Source organism: Orcinus orca, chromosome 6 (genome assembly GCF_937001465.1).
Source record: "Orcinus orca chromosome 6, mOrcOrc1.1, whole genome shotgun sequence".
NCBI classification, from domain to species: domain Eukaryota; kingdom Metazoa; phylum Chordata; class Mammalia; order Artiodactyla; family Delphinidae; genus Orcinus; species Orcinus orca.
Window position 1 is genome coordinate 70,413,512 of NC_064564.1, and position 19,748 is coordinate 70,433,259.

The following is a 19,748-nucleotide window of genomic DNA, read 5'->3' on the forward strand; positions in this document are numbered from 1 at the left end:
GTTCATTATGATTACACTTCATAAGAGTATAATAGTTACATGGGTTTCTAGCTAGAGGCCTTGACTTAGAAGAAAACGAGATTTTAAGAAATGAGCAAATCCTAAGCATGCCTTTGTCATCCTTCAAAATGTATTTATAAACATAGTAAAAGTGCTTTCATTGAAGGACGTTTCCATTCCTGCCTGGAACACAAAATTTAGAAAATCTGAGAAGTACAAGACTTGACAGTAAAAAATCACCCAGTATCCCACAACCCAGAGATAATCATACAGTTTGATGTATTTCCTTCCTGTCTTGTTTTCCTCTGTGGTTGTGTATAAAACATTTGGAGTTTTTCTTTTTCAAATTTTATTGTACGTATTTTGTATCCTGCTTTTTTAATGTAATATTTTTGAAGTTATAGAACATTTTTTAAATATGGTTTCAATGAAGGCATAAGTTGACTGGAGTTTATCAAATAATTTTGTCAAATATTTTAGATCTGTACTTGGACTATGAATCAGTGATATGAATGAGAAAAGAATAGAGAATTTAATGCATAGCTTTAGACATTCCAAATTGTGACATTCGTATTATCAAATGAAAGAGCCACTTGTTGAGACTGTTGTCACTTCAAATTCTTCATGTGGTTTTCTCAGTTTTTCTGAGGCCATGTTTTCCTGATTTTCTTCCCACTCCTGTAATCACTCCTAAATCTCCCCCAAAGGTTCTCCTTTCTCTGTCTCCACCTAACTGTTGACTGTGCTCAAGGCCCTTCTAGAGAACTCCCCTTTCTCCCTAGGTTACTCATCCAGCCCTTTGGTTTTCAATACCATTTATATGCTCAAAACACTCAAATTCGAATTTTCAGCCCAAACCTCTGTTCTAAGCTCCAGACTTGTATCTTGTCACCTCCGTTTGGATGTCTCATTGGCATCTCAAATGGAACTCTTAATCTTCCCCCCAGAATATGTTCCTCCTTCAGTCTCCCCAACTCAGTAAAGCAACCTCAGTCCTCTCAACTGCTCAAGGAAAACGCCAGGAGGTGTTTCAGTACTTTTCTCTCCCTCATTTCTAGTTCATAGCAAGTTCTGTTTATTTTCCTCCAAAATGTATTTCAAATTCAACTCTTCTGTCCATCGTCTTGTTGATCACCCTACTCTAAGCCATGCACATCTCGATATGAACCATGACCATTGCCTCCTAATCACTTTTCCTCATATGTGCTCTCCAGTCTGTTCTCCACACGGCAGCCAGAGTGAACTTTTTCAAACTAGACAATAACCGTTCCCTTATTGAAACACATCAAACCCTTAACAGGATCGATAAGGCTCAGACCTAGATTCATCCCATCTTTGCAGCCTCCAATTCCGATGTTCTCCGTGATGCCCACCTTAATTTACCCACAGTGATTTGCTTTCAGGTCCCTAAACTGCTGCTTCTCTATGTCTGGAAATCGATTCCCCTGACCTCCTAATGTGACTGTCAATTCCTTGAGGGCAAGGACTCTGGCCAGGTCACTTCTGTATCCCCAATTTGTAGACGAGTGCCTGGCACGTGGTGGGCATACAGCCAGACTCCGTTGACGTGACCTGCCAATTCACCTTTCACATCTCAGCCTGCATGTCATTCCTGCAACACCTCTGCTAACTCCCCCATTCTAAACTGGATCCCCACCCCGCTTTCGGCCTCAGTCACATCACACTGTTGTTTGTATCACTGCCTATTATGAATGTGTATCTTTATTTTTTATTTTATTATTATTATTTTGAACATCTTTATTGGAGTATAATAGCTTTACAATGGTGTGTTAGTTTCTGCTTTATAACAAAGTGAATCAGTTATACATATACATATGTCCCCATATCTCTTCCCTCTTGTGCCTCCCTCCCTCCCACCCTCCCTATCCCACCCCTCTAGGTGGTCACAGTGCACCAAGCTGATCTCCCTGTGCTATGCGACTGCTTCCCACTAGCTATCTGTTTTACATTTGGTAGTGTATATATGTCCATGCCACTCTCTCACTTTGCCACAGCTTACCCTTCCCCCTCCCCATATCCTCAAGTCCATTCTCTAGTAGGTCTGTGTCTTTATTCCCGTCTTACCCCTAGGTTCTTCATGACATTTTTGTTGTTGTTGTTTCTTAGATTCTGTATATATGTGTTAGCATATGGTATTTGTTTTTCTCCTTCTGACTTACTTCACTCTGTATGACAGACTCTAGGTCCCTCCACCTCACCACAGATAACTCAATTTCGTTTCTTTTTAGGGCTGAGTAATATTCCATTGTATATATGTGCCACATCTTCTTTATCCATTCATGTCTTGATGGACACCTAGGTTGCTTCCATGTCCTGGCTATTGTAAATAGAGCTGCAGTGAACATTTTGGTACATGACTCTTTTTGAATTATGGTTTTCTCAGGGTATATGCCCAGTAATGGGATTGCTGGGTCGTATGGTAGTTCTATTTTTAGTTTTCTAAGGAAACTCCAGACTGTTCTCCATAGTGGCTGTATCAATTTACATTCCCACCAACAGTGCAAGAAGGTTCCCTTTTCTCCACACCCTCTCCAGCATTTATTGTTTCTAGATTTCTTGATGATGGCCATTCTGACTGGTGTGAGATGATACCTCATTGTAGTTTTGATTTGCATTTCTCTAATGATTAGTGATGTTGAGCATCCTTTCATGTGTTTGTTGGCAATCTGTATATCTTCTCTGGAGAACTGTCTATTTAGGTCTTCTGCCCATTTTTGGATTGGGTTGTTTGCTTTTTTGATATAGAGCTGCATGAGCTGCTTGTATATTTTGGAGAATAATCCTTTGTCAGTTGCTTCATTGGCAAATATTTTCTCCCATTCTGAGGGTTGTCTTTTTGTCTTGTTTATGGTTTCCTTTGCTGTGCAAAAGCTTTTAAGTTTCATTAGGTTCCATTTGTTTATTTTTGTTTTTATTTCCATTTCCCTAGGAGGTGGGTCAGAAAGGATCTTGCTGTGGTTTATGTCATAGAGTGTTCTGCCTATGTTTTCCTCTAAGAGTTTGATAGTGTCTGGCCTTTCATTTAGGTCTTGAATCCATTTTGAGTTTATTTTTGTGTATGGTGTTAGGGAGTGTTCTAATTTCATTCTTTTACACGTAGCTGTCCAGTTTTCCTAGTACCACTTATTGAAGAGGCTGTCTTATCTCCACTGTATATTCTTGCCTCCCCTATCAAAGATAAGGTGACCATATGTGCTTGGGTTTATCTCTGGGCTTTCTGTCCTGTTCCATTGATCTATATGTCTGTTTTCGTGACCGTACCATACTGTCTTGATTACTGTAGCTTTGTAATATAGTCTGAAGTCAGGGAGCCTGATTCCTCCAGCTCCGTTTTTCATTCTCAAGATTGCTTTGGCTGTTCGGGGTCTTTTGTGTTTCCATACAAATTGTGGAATTTTTTGTTCTAGTTCTGTGAAAAATGGCATTGGTAGTTTGATAGGGATTGCATTGAATCTGTAGATTGCTTTGGGTAGGATAGTGATTTTCACAATGTTGATTCTTCCGATCCAAGAACATGGTATATCTCTCCATCTGTTTGTATCATCTTTAATTTCTTTCATCAGTGTCTTATAATTTTCTGAATACAGGTCTTTTGTCTCCTTAGGTAGGTTTATTCCTAGATATTTTATTCTTTTTGTTGCAATAGAAAATGGGAGTGTTTTCTTAATTTCACTTTCAGATTTTTCATCACGAGTGTATAGGAATGCAAGAGATTTCTGTGCATTAATTATGTATCCTGCTACTTTACCAAATTCATTGATTAGCTCTAGTAGTTTTCTGGTAGCATCTTTAGGATTCCCTATGTATAGTATCATGTCATCTGCAAACAGTGACAGCTTTACTTCTTCTTTTCCAGTTTAGATTCCTTTTATTTCTTTTTCTTCTCTGATTGCTGCGGCTAAAACTTCCAAAACTATGTTGAATACTAGTGGTGACAGTGGGTAACCTTGTCTTGTTCCTGATCTTAGTGGAAATGGTTTCAGTTTTTCACCATTGAGGACAATGTTGGCTGTGGGTATGTCATATATGGCCTTTATTATGTTGAGGTAAGTTCCCTCTATACCTACCTCCTGGAGGGTTTTTTCACAAATGGGTGTCGAATTTTGTCGAAAGTTTTCCCTGCATCTATTGAGATGATCATATGGTTTTTCTTCTTCAATTTGTTAATATGGTTTATCACATTGATTGATTTGCATGTATTGAAGAATCCTTGCATTCCTGGAATACACCACTTGATCATGGTGTATGATCCTTTTAATCTGCTGTTGGATTCTGTCTGCCAGTATTTTGTTGAGGATTTTTGCATCTATGTTCATCAGTGATATTGGCCTGTAGTTTTCTTTCTTTGTGACATCTTTGTCTGGTTTTGGTATCAGGGTGATGGTGGCCTCATAGAATGAGTTTGGGAGTGTTCCTCCCTCTGCTATATTTTGGAAGAGTTTGAGAAGGATAGGTGTTAGCTCTTCTCTAAATGTTTGATAGAATTCGCCTGTGAAGCCATCTGGTCCTGGGCTTTTGTTTGTTGGAAGATTTTTAATCACAGTTTCAATTTCAGTGCTTGTGATTGGTCTGTTCATTTTTTCTATTTCTTCCGGGTTCAGTCTCGGAAGGTTGTGTATTTCTAAGAATTTGTCCATTTCTTCCAGGTTGTCCATTTTATTGGCATAGAGTTCCTTGTAGTAATCTCATAATCCTTTGTATTTCTGCAGTGTCAGTTGTTACTTCTCCTTTTTCATTTCTAATTCTATTGATTTGAGTCTTCTCTCTTTTCTTCTTGATGAGTCTGGCTAATGGTTTATCAATTTTGTTTATCTTCTTAAAGAACCAGCTTTTAGTTTTATTGATCTTTGCTATCGTTTCCTTCCTTTCTTTTTCATTTATTTCTGATCTGATCATTATGATTTCTTTCCTTCTGCTAACTTTGGGATTTTTTTTGTTCTTTCTCTAATTGCTTTAGGTGTAAGGTTAGGTTGTTTATTTGAGATGTTTCTTGTTTCTTAAGGTAGGATTGTATGGCTATAAACTTCCCTCTTAGAACTGCTTTTGCTGCATCCCATAGCTTTTGGGTCTTCGTGTCTCCATTGTCATTTGTTTCTAGGTATTTTTTGATTTCCTGTTTGATTTCCTCAGTGATCTCTCGGTTATTAAGTAGTGTATTGTTTAGCATCCATGTATTTGTATTTTTTTAGTTTTTTTTCCTGTAATTGATATGTAGTCTCATAGCATTGTGGTTGGAAAAGATACTTGATAAGATTTCAATTTTCCTAAATTTACCAAGGCTTGATTTGTGACCCAAGATACGATCTATCCTGGAGAATGTTCCATGAGCACTTGAGAAGAAAGTGTATTCGGTTGTTTTTGTATGGAATGTCCTATAAATATCAATTCAGTCCATCCTGTTTAATGTATCATGTAAAGCTTGTGTTTCCTTATTTATTTTCATTTTGGATGATCTGTCCATTGGTGACAGTGGGGTGTTTAAGTCCCCTGCTATGATTGTGTTACTGTCGATTTTATGGCTGTTAGTATTTGCCTTATGTATTGAGGTGCTCCTATGTTGGGTTCATAAATATTTAAATTGTTATATCTTCTTCTTGGATTGATTCCCTGATGATTATGTAGTGTCCTTCTTTGTCTCTTGTAATATTCCTTTTTTTAAAGTCTATATTGTCTGATATGAGAATTGTTACTCCAGCTATCTTTTGATTTCCGTTTGCATGGAATATCTTTTTCCATCCCCTCACTTTCAGTCTGTATGTGTCCCTAGGTCTGAAGTGGCTCTCTTGTAGACAGCATATACACAGGTCTTGTTTTTGTATCCATTCAGCCAGTCTATGTCTTTTGGTTGGAGCACTTAATCCATTTACATGTAAGGTAATTATCAACATGTATGTTCCTATTCCCATTTTCTTAATTGTTTTGGGTTTGTTATTGTAGTTCTTTTCCTTCTCTTGTGTTTCCTGCCTGGAGAAGTTCCTTTAGCATTTGTTGTAAAGCTGGTTTGGTGGTGCTGAATTGTCTTAGCTTTTGCTTGTCTGTAAAGGTTTTAATTTCTCCGTCAAATCTGAATGAGATCTTTGCTAGGTCGAGTAATCTTGGTTGTAGGTTTTTCCCCTTCATCGCTTTAAATATGTCCTGCCACTGCCTTCTGGCTTGCAGAGTTTCTGCTGAAAGATCAGCTGTTAACCTTATGGGGATTCCCTTGTGTGTTATTTGTTGTTTTTCCCTTGCTGCTTTTAATATTTGTTCTGTGTATTTAATGTTTGATAGTTTGATTAACATGGGTCTTAGTGTGTTTCTCCTTGGATTTATCCTGTATGGGACTCTCTGTGCTTCCTGGACTTGATTAACTATTTCCTTTCCCATATTAGGGAAGTTTTCAACTATAATCTCTTCATATATTTTCTCAGTCCCTTTCCTTTTCTCTTCTTCTTCTGGGACCCCTATAACTCAAATGTTGGTGCATTTAATGTTGTCCCAGATGTCTCTGAGACTGTCCTCAATTCTTTTCATTCTTTTTTCTTTATTCAGCTCTGCAGTAGTTATTTCCACTGTTTTATCTTCCAGGTCACTTATCTGTTCTTCTGCCTCAGTTATTCTGCTATTGATCCCTTCTAGAGAATTTTAAATTTCATTTAGTGTGTTTTTCATCACTGTTTGTTTGCTCTTTAGTTCTTCTGGGTCTTTGTTAAACTTTTCTTGTATTTTCTCTATTCTATTTCCAAGACTTTGGATCATCTTTACTATCATTATTCAGAATTCTTTTTCAGGTAGACTGCCTATTTCCTCTTCATTTTTTAGGTCTGGTGGGTTTTTACCTTGCTCCTTCCTCTGCTGTGTGTTTCTGTCTTCTCATTTTGCTTCACTTACCGTGTCTGGGGTCTCCTTTTCACAAGCTGCATGTTTGTAGTTCCCGTTGTTTCTGGTGTCTGCCCCTAGTGGCTAATGTTGGTTCAGTGGGTTGTGTAGGCTTCCTGGTGGAGGGGACTAGTGCTTGTGTGTGGTAGATGAGGCTGCATCTTGTCTTTCTCGTGTGCAGGTCCACATCTGGTGGTGTGTTTTGGGATGTCTGTGGCCATATGATTTTAGGCAGCCTGTCTGCTAATGGGTGGGGTTGTGTTCCTGTCTTGCTAGTTGTTTGGCATAGGGTGTCCAGCACTGTAGCTTGCTGGTCATTGATTGGAGCTGGGTCTTGGCGTTGAGATGGAGATCTCTGGGAGATTTTCGCCGTTTGATGTTACGTGGAGCTTGGAGGTCTCTGGTGGACCAATGTCCTCAACTTGGCTCTCCTACCTCAGAGGCACAGCCCTGATGCCTGGCTGGAGCACCAAGAGTCTGTCATCCACACGGCTCAGAATAAAAGGGAGAAAAAGAGAGAAAGAGAAAGAAAGAAAGAAAGGAGAAAGAAAGAAAGAAAGAAAGAGAAAGAAAGAAGATAAAATAATGTTATTAAAATAAAAAATAATTATGAAAAAAAATTATTTAAGTAATAAAAAAAAAGAAGAGAGCAACCAAACCAAAAAACAAATCCACCAATGATAACAGGCGATAAAAACTATACTAAAACAAACAAACAAAAAAAGCCAGACAGAACCCTAGGACAAATGGTAAAAGCAAAGCTATACAGACAAAATCACACACAGAAGCATACACATACACACTCACAAAAAGAAAAAGGGAATATATATATATATCGTTGCTCCCAAAGTCCACCTTCTCAATTTGGGATGATTCATTGTCTATTCAGGTATTCCACAGATGCAGGGTACATCACGTTGATTGTGGAGATTTAATCCGCTGCTCCTGAAGCTGCTGGGAGAGATTTCCCTTTCTCTTCTTTGTTCGCACAGCTCCCTGGGCTCAGCTTTGGATTTGGCCCCGCCTCTGCGTGTAGGTCGCTGGAGGGCGTCTGTTCTCCGCTCAGACAGGTCGGGGTTAAAGGAACCGCTGATTCTCGGTTTCTGGCTCAGGTGGAGGGAGGGGCACGGATGCGGATCGAGCCTGCGGTGGCAGAGGCCGGCGTGACGTTGCACCAGCCTGAGGCTCGCTGTGCGTTCTCCCGGGGAAGTTGTCCCTGGATCCCGGGACCCTGGCAGGGGCGGGCTGCAGAGGCTCCCCGGAAGGGAGGTGTGGAGAATGACCTGTGCTCGCACGCAGGCTTCTCGGTGGCGGCAGCAGCAGCCTTAGCGTCTCATGCCCGTCTCTGGGGTGCGCGCTTTTAGCCGCACTTTTAGCCCGTCTCTGGAGCTCCTTTAAGCAGCGCTCTTAATCCCCTCTCCTCGCGCACCGGGAAACAAAGAGGGAAGAAAAAGTCTCTTGCCTCTTCGGCAGGTCCAGACTTTGCCGGACTCCCTCCCGGCTATCCGTGGCGCACTAGCCCCCTGCAGGCTGTGTTCGCGCCGCCAACCCCAGCCCTCTCCCTGCGATCCGACCGAAGCCCGAGCCTCAGCTCCCAGCCCCGCCCGCCCCAGCGGGTGAGCAGACAAGCCTCTCGGTCTGGTGAGTGCCGGTTGGCACCGATCCTCTGTGCGGGAATCTCCCCGCTTTGCCCTCCGCACGCCTGTTGCTGTGCTCTCCTCCGTGGCTCTGAAGCTTCCCCCCTCCGCCACCTGCAGTCTCCGCCCGCGAAGGGCCTTCCTAGTGTGTGGGAACCTTTCCTCCTTCACAGCTCCTTCCCAGTGGTGCAGGTTCCGTCCCTATTCTTTTGTCTCTGTTTTTTCTTTTTTCTTTTGCCCTACCCAGGTACGTGGGGAGTTTCTTGCCTTTGGGGAGGTGTGAGGTCTTCTGCCAGCATTCAGTAGGTGTTCTGTAGCAGTTGTTCCACATGTAGATGTATTTCTGATGTATTTGTGGGGAGGAAGGTGATCTCCACGTCTTACTCCTCTGGCATCTTGAAGCTCCTTCATGAATGTGTATCTTTAATATCTCTTTCACCCACTAGACTAGACACTCTCATGAGAGCAACAACAGTGTCTTTTTTTGGTTTATGCTTTCCCCATCATCTAGCACAGTGCCTAGCTCACAGAAAATTCTCAGATCTTTGTTAAACGAATGAACAGCCTGTGACTGAATGGAGTTTTGAGGGGAAGTCTTCTCTTTGCCTGTGCAACCCTGGAAGAAATGCTGGAGTCAACCCTGAAATAGAGTGTGGTGTGCAGAATCATGGGGACCCCAAAGATGGCCACACCCTAATCTCTAGAGCCTGTGAATATGTTACTTTACATGGCAAAAGGGACTTTGCGGAGGTGATTAAGTTGAAGATCTTGCGATGGGGAAGTGATCTTGGATTATCCAGATGGGCCCAGTGTACTTACAGAGGTACTTGTAAGAGGGAGGCTAGAGAGTCAGAATCAGAGGAGGTGTGATGACAAAAACAGAGGGGAGACAAAGAGAGACATTAAGAAAGGTTTGAAGATGCTACTGGCTTTGCAAATGGAGGACGGGGCTGCAAGGCAAGGAATATGATTTACCTCTAGAAGCTTGAAGGGGCAAGGAACTGGATTCTCATCTACAGCCTATAGCATGCAGCCCTTCCAACACTTTGATTTTAGGACCTCTGACCTCCAGAACTGTAAGGTAATACGTTTGTGTTGTTTGAAGACACAAAGTTTGTGGTCATTTGTTACAGCAGCAGTAGAAAACCAACACAGCAAGGAGGGACTGGAGAAATGGGTTGGGGAACCTGCAGGTGAGAGGCAGTCCCGCCTCCTTTCAGAAAGCTTTAGGCTTGCCTGCTCACAAAGTATCCCATGTCCATAGTCCTACAGCCAGTTTTGTGCAAGCTATCCCTTTCTTTTTCCTTAATTCTCTCATTGGGATGAGCAAGAAATCTCTGCCCTCTTTGCCAAGTTCAGGTTCAGAGACGGGAGGGAGAACCTAGAACTGGACTTGAGTTGTCAGATGGGAAAGAGGGGCCAGGGTCTCCCTGGCTGAGCAAGGATTGTCTCCTCTTACTCTTAAGAGGTGTTACTGAACCATTTGTTTTAATGGCCTTGTTTAAGGTGCTTCTCAGTAAACATCTCTGACTTAGAATTAGCCTCTCTACATCTGTGGTTTTGAGAAAATGCATGTTCTGAGATAAAGAGAAAGCATTAGACCCCCTCCTTGGGAAAAAAATGCACATAGCAGAAAATTTCACACATAGTTGTTAGGGGTTCATGGACCTGTAATGTCCCCTTGCTCAAAGGGTAGTGCGTGTGTGTTTAGGATCTTTTTTTATGTTGGCATGCAGGAGTCAGTGGGAGGTACGGAGGGTCTAATATCATAGATGGTTTCCATGTCAAGCTAAGGTACTTGGAGTTAATCCTGTGGTGAGGATACTACAGACCCATTAGAAGGCGAGCAGGATGGTAACAAGATTAGATCTGTGCTTTTTAAAAAATCACCCTGGTAATGTATATATTGGCTATAATCCTGTAATTAGGTTATCAGATCACCTTAGGGAGGAAAATGCTGTTGACTTGAAATGTTTTCATACTTCCTTTTAAAGCTGGTGATATCAGATTGCATATTAAGTGATCTAATTTCATTGACAATGTGCTGTAGAAAGCAGTTTCCTGTAACCAATGTAAGAGCATTAAAATCTTACTGTTGTCGGGATCATTGCTCCCCTAATAGTGGGCTTACATAGACACTTAGTCTCATTGATAGTATCGTTATTATCTCACGGTTCAAGTACGTCTCGGCTTCAGCCACATCCATCTCCCGCAGAGAAAGTTCAGGCAGGTAAAGCAGTGCACACTGGTAGAGCACTGAACTGGTACCTTCTAGACCAGAATATCACTCCTGGCTCTACCACATACTAGCCAGGGGACTTAGGTCAAGTTAATCACCCACAGCCACAGTTTCTTTATAAAATGGGCATTAAAACCCCACCTACCCACATAACAACTGTGACAATCAAATGCCATCATTAAAAGGTAATATTGTGAAAACCGTAACGTATTATCCAAATGCAAGCTGACCTTAATTTTCTTCTTAGTATTGCCATCATTGCTGAACAAATTTGGGTTAGTAAAGAGGAACTATGAAATTAAGTGTGTGTGGTTTGCCTTTGTGGTGTGGTCTGGTTCTTTCTCCAAGTATCAGAGGCTTTAGAGGTGTTCCTAGTATCCACACAATATGTTGCCTCCACTTAGCCCTTGAAAAAAAACCCCGAATTAAAAATAGACTCTATTTGGCTGTGTTCTGAAATCTAAACCTATATGTTTTCACAGAGGTCAAAGGGGAAATGGTCACATCTCAGCATATTTAGAGCATATGCAAAGCCACACAGAGAAAATTGGAGGCACTGAGTATGTGTGTGCGAAGCTGCCAACTCGTTACAGACTCACTGCTCTGTTGGTGGCATCCCCGAGGAAGGAGGAGAGGAGTTTTCTCTCAGAGTGTTCAGGGAAAGAATTGCTGGTTCTAGAGGAGCAGACACCGGCACTACACACAGCAGGTTCTTTGTCATCATGATTTACTAGTCTGCTAATCAGAGACTCTCCAGCTAGCATTTCAAAGTGTTCTCGTAATTTTAAAGCACATCTTGCTCAAGAGTGATTGTGTCAGAAAATACTATGGTTTCTTCCATCCCGGCCACTGCGCCTAATGTCCAATGGGAAAATGTCAGGTAATGGGGCCTTTACTGCTGGTGGCTCTAAAGACCACATGCCACAGTGAATACAAGCGGACGTTTCCATGAAATGGACAAGATGCTTTTTAATTATACCCCAACACGTCAATGCTAAAGCATTTAATTTTACACAAAGATGGGGAGGAGGAAACCTTGAGGTGACGATCCTCCCATGGCAGCAGAATATCTCCTTTTGTTTCTACCTCACAAAGTTATCAGTAGTGACCTTAACAATGGAGTTCATACGGGTTTACCAAGTGGTTTACAGGTTTTTCTTACGCTTACCCATGGTTGGCTGTGATTAGAAGCAAATAAAATATTTTATCCCTATTTTCATCAAGAGGAATGGCTCCCACAGAGCTGCTTCCTTTGCTGAGGTCAAACAGCCAGACTTAAGACAGAGCTTCCAACTCTGATTCCAGGCTCATTTTGAAAAAAAAAAAAAAAAAGAAACACTGAAGCAGCGCAGGTTTTGCAGCCAGACTACCACGCGCTAACAATGTGAGTGGGGCAAGTCAGTTAACTTTGCTGAGCCTTAGATCCCCACGGGTAGAATGGGTGTGATTGTCGCTACCCTTCAGTGTCCTTGAAAGGCTTAAATGAGGTCAGAGATACTAACATGTACTTTATAACTTGGACTCAGGAGCCATACTCCCCAGGTATGAGTCCCAGCTCCACCTCTTCACTAGCTGTGTGACCTAGTGTAAGTTACTAAACCTTCCTGAGTCAGTAAGATGGAGATAGTAATAGTACCTACCTCACAGGGTCGTTGCGAAGATACAAGAGTTAATGTAACCAAAAGCACTTAGAGTAGTGCCTGCCTTTTTGTAATCACTCTATAAGTGTGTGCTATGATTATGGTAGATTGTGATTATAATTGTTGTTATCTATATATTAAGTGCCTGGCACAAATAGTTGATCAAAAAAGATTAACTTTATTATGATTCCTTTTATATCTCTCTTCAAAGCACTTGCATTTTAAGGAGCCTGAAAGGAAAGTAATAGTATTACAAGTCTGGTTTTTGGTTTAACTAAACAGATGTCAGCGGGGTCCTTTCCAAAATCTTATTCCTTCAGGGATTCAAAATTTAATCCTATACCACGGGACAGAGATTTTTTTAATGCTCCTTAGAGCAAGAGCACATGCTTGAGCCTCGCCGCAGACCTTCAGAATCAGAAGTTCTGGAGATGCAACCCGTAAGTCGCCTTTCTTTTTCTCAGTGCCTAAGGACTTTTTTTTAAGACTTGCTTCTTAGAGTAGTTGTAGGTTAACAGCAAAATTGAGAGGAAGGTCCAGAGGTTTCCCATACACCCCCTGTACCCACACATGCACAGCCTCCCATTATCAGCATCCCCCGCCAGAGGGGTGCACTGTTACAACCGATGAACCCACGTGGACACATCATAATCACCCAAAGTCCATAGTTTACATTAGGGTTCACTCTTGGTGGTGTACATTCTGTGGGTTTAGACAAATGCATAATTATGTGCATCCGTCACAAAGGTAGCCTACAGAGTCTTTTCCCTGCCCTGAAAATCCTCTGTGCTCCACGTCCCCTCCCCCAGCCCCTGGCAACCACTGATCTTTACACTGTCTCTGTAGTTGTGCTTTCAGTCTGTTTTAACAAGTGTCCCAGTGAATCCCCGACTTGCTAAGGTTTGAAAATACCAGATATGTCCTCCTGCACCTTTGACCACCCTCTGTTCCTGGGGGTGTGGGAGGGGGGACGTGGTAGGTGGTTGACAGAGAATTGGGTACTCCATGTTTGACAGATGTTCCAGTCCAAGAAGCCCTAAGTGACTGAATTCAGCAGAAATCCAGGTAGTTCTGGAAGCAGAGTCGGGGTGGGGTGCAGGGAAGGAAAAGCAGTTTGAGAGCATGTGAGTCTGTTGATAGGTCTGGAACAGAACGTTTCGGGATGTTGGGTCCTCTGGAAAATGCTGATGTCATGTCTTGTGCCGTACTGCCCTGAGTGATGGATAGAAGAGAAATCTCTTGAATTTTTATGTGAGGTTAAAATGAGAAAAATTCATTTCAGCCTTCAGAAGTCAGAGCTATTGGTACAAAAGGTCACTGATACCAATTGGCATTGCTGAGCTCAGAGCGGGAGCATTAAAATAGCAACTTTTTGTTTTTTAAGCACTGGTTGCACTATTTGGGCTTGACTCTCAGTCTTTTGCCATCTTGCTCTGGAATCATAAGTAAAAAAGAAAAACACCAAGATGTTTCTCTTACCTCCTGCAGGGACAGGGATAGGTAGTTTTCCTCACCCTAAGGGTGGTGTAATATTTGCAGTGAAGTAAGCAGAGCGATTCAATGATGACTCCATGGGAAAGTGATTGTTACTGCTTGTAGAGTGGAGGTGCCTGAGCAGTATGAATGATCGTGGCCATTTCAAGGGAAGTTAGCAAGTATTTACTGGGGACCTAGCCCTGTGCAAGATGTGGTTTGTTTGGGGTTCAACCTTGGTTGACAGGATTACTGAACCTTGGGAGAGGAAACCAGTCTCGGCGGGGCGGGGTGGGGGTGGATTGGTTGTAAGATAAAATTTAGTTTGGTGCCGTATATACTGTGTTTGTGATGATAGAGTCGCATCCAAGTAGGTTTAAAACGTCTGAGAGTCATATGCATAGAGCCGTTAGTTCCAGTATTTGAAGCCATTAGGAATGGATTGATTGTCTGCATAATTAAGGAAATCTAAGGATCAAGGATCAAACTTTTAGGGGCACTGCAATTATAACAAATAAAATATGAGGGGCTTCCCTGGTGGTACAGTAGTTGAGAGTCCGCCTGCCGATGCAGGGGACCCGGGTTCGTGCCCCGGTCCAGGAGGATCCCACGTGCCGCGGAGCAGCACGTGGCCATGAGCCATGAGCCATGGCCGCTGAGCCTGCGCGTCCGGAGCCTGTGCTCTGCAATGGGAGAGACCACAGCAGTGAGAGGCCCGTGTACTGCAAAAAAATACAAATAAATAAATAAAAAATATGAGAAGTTAGTGAAGACACGAGAGACTATGAGGTGGAAGTGGGCCCAGGACCATGTTCTGTCATAGAAATCAAGAGGATACATTTTTTCAAGGTGATATGTTTTTTGACGTTAAAAGCAAGAAGTAAAAAAAAAAAAACGTGGGAAAGTGGAGATGGGTCTTGGATTTGCTAAGTGAAAACGATAACTCAAAAGGAATTTTTTTTATAAAACAGATGATCTTTATTACATTCATTTAAGGCATGGTTTCTCAACCTCAGCACTAATGATATTTGGGGCTCGATAATTCTTCGTTATGAGCTGTCCTGTGCACTGCAGGATGTTTAGCAGTGTCCCTGGCCTCTACGCACTAGATGCCAGTAGTAACACCACCACCATCAGTTATGACAACCAAAAAATGTCTCCAGACAATGTCAGATGTCCCTGGTTGAGAACCACTGATTTAAGTATTTATTTAGCTCCTGCTGTGTACATGGTACTACACTAAACACTGCAAGGCATAAAAATATGCCACACTTTTCACCCTTAAGAGGAATGCATTCTGATTTTCCTAAATTGAGTTATTCTGCTATTTCTCCTATTATGTTGGTTAAAAGTATTTATGTACACATGCACATTTATGTACACACACACATGTTATTCCCCCAAGATAACATTGTCAATTTAATTATGGATTAATATTAGAAAAGTAGTAAATTGGAAATATTGGTGTTCCAATGCTATGTGTTTTATCATAGATCAGTGAAGGAAATTTTGATTATGGACCCATGGCAAAACAAGTAAGCAGTTTTCAAATCAAACTTTATATATTCCATTTGCATTTCTCTAATGATTAATGATGTTGAACATTCTTTCGTGTGTTTGTTGGCAATCTGTATATCTTCTTTGGAGAAATGTCTATTTAGGTCTTCTATATCACCTCACACCAGTCAGAATGGCCATCATCAAAAAATCTAGAAACAATGCTGGAGAGGGTCGGGAGAAAAGGGAACCCTCTTGCACTGTTGGTGGGAATGTAAATTGATACAGCCGCTATGGAGAACAGTATGGAGGTTCCTTAAAAAACTAAAAATAGAACTAACATACGACCCAGCAATCCCACTACTGGGCATATACCCTGAGAAAACCATAATTCAAAAAGAGTCATGTACCACAATGTTCACTGCAGCTCTATTCACAATAACCAGGGCAGGGAAGCAACCTAAGTGTCCATTGACAGATGAATGGATAAAGAAGATGTGGCACATATATACAATGGAATATTACTCAGCCATAAAAGGAACAAAATTGAGTTATTCGTAGTGAGGTGGATGGACCTAGAGTGTGTCCTACAGAGTGAAGTAAGTCAGAAAGAGAAAAACAAATACTGTATGCTAACACGTATATATGGAATCTAAAAAAATAAAGGTCACGAAGAACCTAGGGGCAGGACGGGAATAAAGACGCAGATGTAGAGAATGGACTAGAGGATACAGGGAGGGGGAAGGGAAAGCTGGGACAAAGTGAGAGAGTGGCATGGACATATATACACTACCAAATGTAAAATAGATAGCTAGTGGGAGGCAGCCGCATAGCACAGGGAGATCAGCTCGGTGCTTTGTGACCACCTAGAGGGGTGGGATAGGGAGGGTGGGAGGGAGGGAGATGCAAGAGGGAAGAGATATGGGAACATATGTATGTGTATAACTGATTCACTTTGTTATAAAGCAAAACTAACACACCATTGTAAAGCAATTATACTCCAATAAAGATGTTTAAAAAATTTTTTTATATATTCCAAAGGCTCAAATTATTTTTTGCTCTCTCATTTCTTATGAAGACAAACACTCTTCCTGATCCATAGGTATGTTACAAAACTTCTGATTTTTTAAAAAATGCAATGGTATCAATTATCCTTTGGTAGAAATTATAATTCTGTATATTGCAAGTGTCCTACCAAGTTTCTAAGTTCTTAATAAAAGAAAGATGGAGATTTTGGACTGGAATTTGACTTTAGGAACACTTATTGGAAAGATTACCACCGAAATAATTTCATGGCAAGAAGTGTCCTTGATATTTGGAAAGTACTCTCCCTTAAAAGAAGCAGCCTGTCGTCTTTCCAAACCTAGCTTCCTCTTTGCTTAGGAACAAGAAAGGAAATCTAACCTCGCTCTCCTGTTTTTGCTGCTTGTGACATTGAGCAAGGCCCCAACTACTGAGGCTAACGCCGAAATCCTTGTTGTCCCTGCAGACTGCATCATCTGCTATCAAAGGTGCTATTCAGCTGGGAATAGGATACACAGTGGGTAATCTCACCTCCAAGCCAGATCGAGATGTTCTCATGCAAGACTTCTATGTGGTGGAAAGTGTGTTCCTACCCAGGTAAGAACGTTGTTACTTGTGATGATTTCCATGGAAGGAAAGGAAGCTTCGTTGTGACATCTCCATATTGAAGACTTTTCTACCAGTACAAGACTTTATTATCCATGCCTGTGTACATCGTGTACTGATGTTCATGTTAGACCTTTGGCTTGCCCAAAAGCAATCCAAATGATTAGTACTTTCGGTTGCGTCAGGTGTCTTGCGTTTGTATGTGGTGATGGTGAATAGGGTTCATCCTTTGGGCCAGTTGTAATTAATTAGTTGTGATAATGCTTAGAAGACCCTATGGAGAAAGACTCTGAGATTCAGTGGGAAAGAGTACAGTAATCACAGAGTAATGTCTGCATAGGTTTAGAAAAAGAGGGCACCCAAGACGCAGCAGCTGGTGCCGAGTTTTTGCTAGCCCTAATTTAAAAGATGAGTTGGGGGATGCGCGTTTGGGCCTCCTGTCTGAGTACACTCATGTATCTCCTCTTTTAACTTGCCTCCAGAAAGCTTATGAGGATCCCCCTATTTTGATGCCATATTTGCAAAAACACCCAAGTTACCCATACATATCACGTCTAACTTTATTATACTGGGCGGGGGGAAGTCAAACTAATAAGTCTGAGATGGATGGTAGGGATGGTTGCACAACAATACGAATGGACATAATGCCACTTAACTATGCATTTTAAAATGGTTAAGATGGTAAGCTTTATGTTATACATGCTTTACCAAAATAAATAAATAAATAATTTATAAGTCTAATACTAGCTTAACATAGGAAGAGAACTACTCATGATTAAATTGGAAATGTAGCTACTACAGACAGGACTTTTCAAAAAAATAAAGATATTTGATTTGGGGGCTTGGGGCCAATTATATTTTCTTTGGGGCTATGAGGATTGACTTGTCATTTATTTTAAAATAACTGTTTCCAAAATAAGCCAATTTTATTATCAATTATTATTTGGCTTGAGTGAGAATGGTTGGACTGACACTTTTCCTCTCAGTGTTCTCATTGTCTTATTTTTTAAAAAAACCTTCAGGGAGATGGTACTTACATTTATTTCTATGTCCAGGTGTCAACTGCCTAGAAATAAAACCTTTAGGTGAGGGTGTCCATGTAGTCACAACAGAGCCCATGGATAAAAGAAAGTCAGCTATGAACCCACACAGCTTCATTTTGCTTTAAATGCTCTGGGCTGAAGAACAAAGTTGGTCTATGCAAGTTTTAAAGTTTGCTTCTCTAGGTTTCCCTAGCAGCCACAAGAACTAGTTTCCATGCAGAAAATGGACAACCCCAAGGCCTAAGATATAATCCTGTCTGCTTATGACACTGCTCTTCTTTCTATAGCTGGAAAATGTCCGTTGTGTTTGTTTTTAACAACCTATCATTCCAAAACAGTATGTATTAACTATTTTTTCTCTTTAAAGTCAGGAGGTTATGAGTTTATCTTAATGTTTTGGTATGTTCTGTTAGGCTCAAATTCCTGTGAATCAGGCTCAAAGTCCTGTAAATGTGTTTCCAGAATATTCTAATTCTCATGGTCTTCTAGGGCCTCTACCCAAATATTCCAACCTTATTTTTTTCTTCCACTGCAAAGAACAAGAGGAGCAGAGGCCTTTTGTAAGAGGCTGGCTGGCAGTGAGTTCAGGATGCTGGAGCAGTTACAGCTCAAGATGGGTGTACACAGAAGGGCAGGGTGCTGCATCCTGGCTGATCTTTTCTTCTCATAGTGTCCAATCAACAGAGCCAACCATTGATGGGAACCGCAGGAAGGCATGGCCCAAGCATACGGTCCCCAGGCCGGCAGCATCAGCATCATCTGGAACTTGTTAGAAATGCAGATTCTTGGGCTCCCCCCAGATCAACAAAATCAGATACTCTGGGTCTGGGACCCAGGAATCTGTTTTAACAGTTGCTCCAGGTGATTCTAAGCACATAAAAGTTTGAGAACCACCGAGCTAGCACATTGCTTCCCATTTTAGGGTGACAGTTGTTCTAGTTGATACCAAGTTTTGTTCTTGGAGCTCATAAAACCCTAAATGATTTTTTCTTTCTTTTTTTTTTTTTTTTTTTTTGCAGTACGCGGGCTTCTCACTGTTGTGGCCCCTCCCATTGCGGAGCACAGGCTCCGGATGCGCAGGCTCAGCGGCCATGGCTCACGGGCCCAGCCGCTCCACGGCATGTGGGATCTTCCTGGGCCAGGGCACGAACCCACGTCCCCTGCATTGGCAGGCGGACTGTCAACCACTGCACCACCAGGGAAGCCTCCTAAATGATTTTTTAATTAATATCTTAAATATCAAAATTACATCTGTTTAGCAACTGAATTGTACATGACACTGTATGAGATACGTACAACAAGGAGCACATAACTGAAGTCTTCATAGGCTCTCTTAGGCCCTTTGAGTGCCTTGATTCCTTTTGTTCACTGACAGTTTTTCATAAGCATACTGCATCGTTATGATTAAGACAAGAATGAGAGTTTTTTTCACCTTTTTATTCAGGAGTAAGAAACCAGAGTTGGACCTGGCTGGCTTCTGTATCTTTGACCTTAACTCTATATTCCAGGATAGCAGCAGCAGCCGCTGAATGGCACACGTCACTGGTGAGGGGCACCTAACTGACCCTATTTAGAGGAGTCCATTGTCACATTTAAAATATATCATTTAAAGCATATATAGCTTTTAAATGTCAATATGACATTAAATGTTTGATTCAGTCAAGAATTTCTTTCAGCAGATACTGTATTGTTTGTTTAAAGAACATATGTG

At 41.5% G+C, this 19,748-nt stretch overlaps 1 protein-coding gene across 7 annotated transcripts in view; it reads left to right on the forward strand.

Annotated features, from left to right (window-relative positions):
* Positions 1-19,748, forward strand: part of PIP5K1B (phosphatidylinositol-4-phosphate 5-kinase type 1 beta) — a 327,342-nt gene that overhangs the window by 146,326 nt on the left and 161,268 nt on the right. For 4 of the 7 annotated variants that reach the window (XM_033440220.2, XM_033440221.2, XM_033440218.2 and 1 more), the window contains exons 4-5: positions 15,362-15,403; positions 16,855-16,985. In XM_033440220.2, the coding sequence (XP_033296111.1) occupies positions 15,362-15,403; positions 16,855-16,985 (173 nt within the window). Of the gene's footprint in view, positions 1-12,677; positions 12,836-15,361; positions 15,404-16,854; positions 16,986-19,748 lie in introns of all 7 variants that reach the window. The other 3 variants (XM_004276420.3, XM_004276421.3, XM_033440219.2) reach the window with 2 other exon arrangements.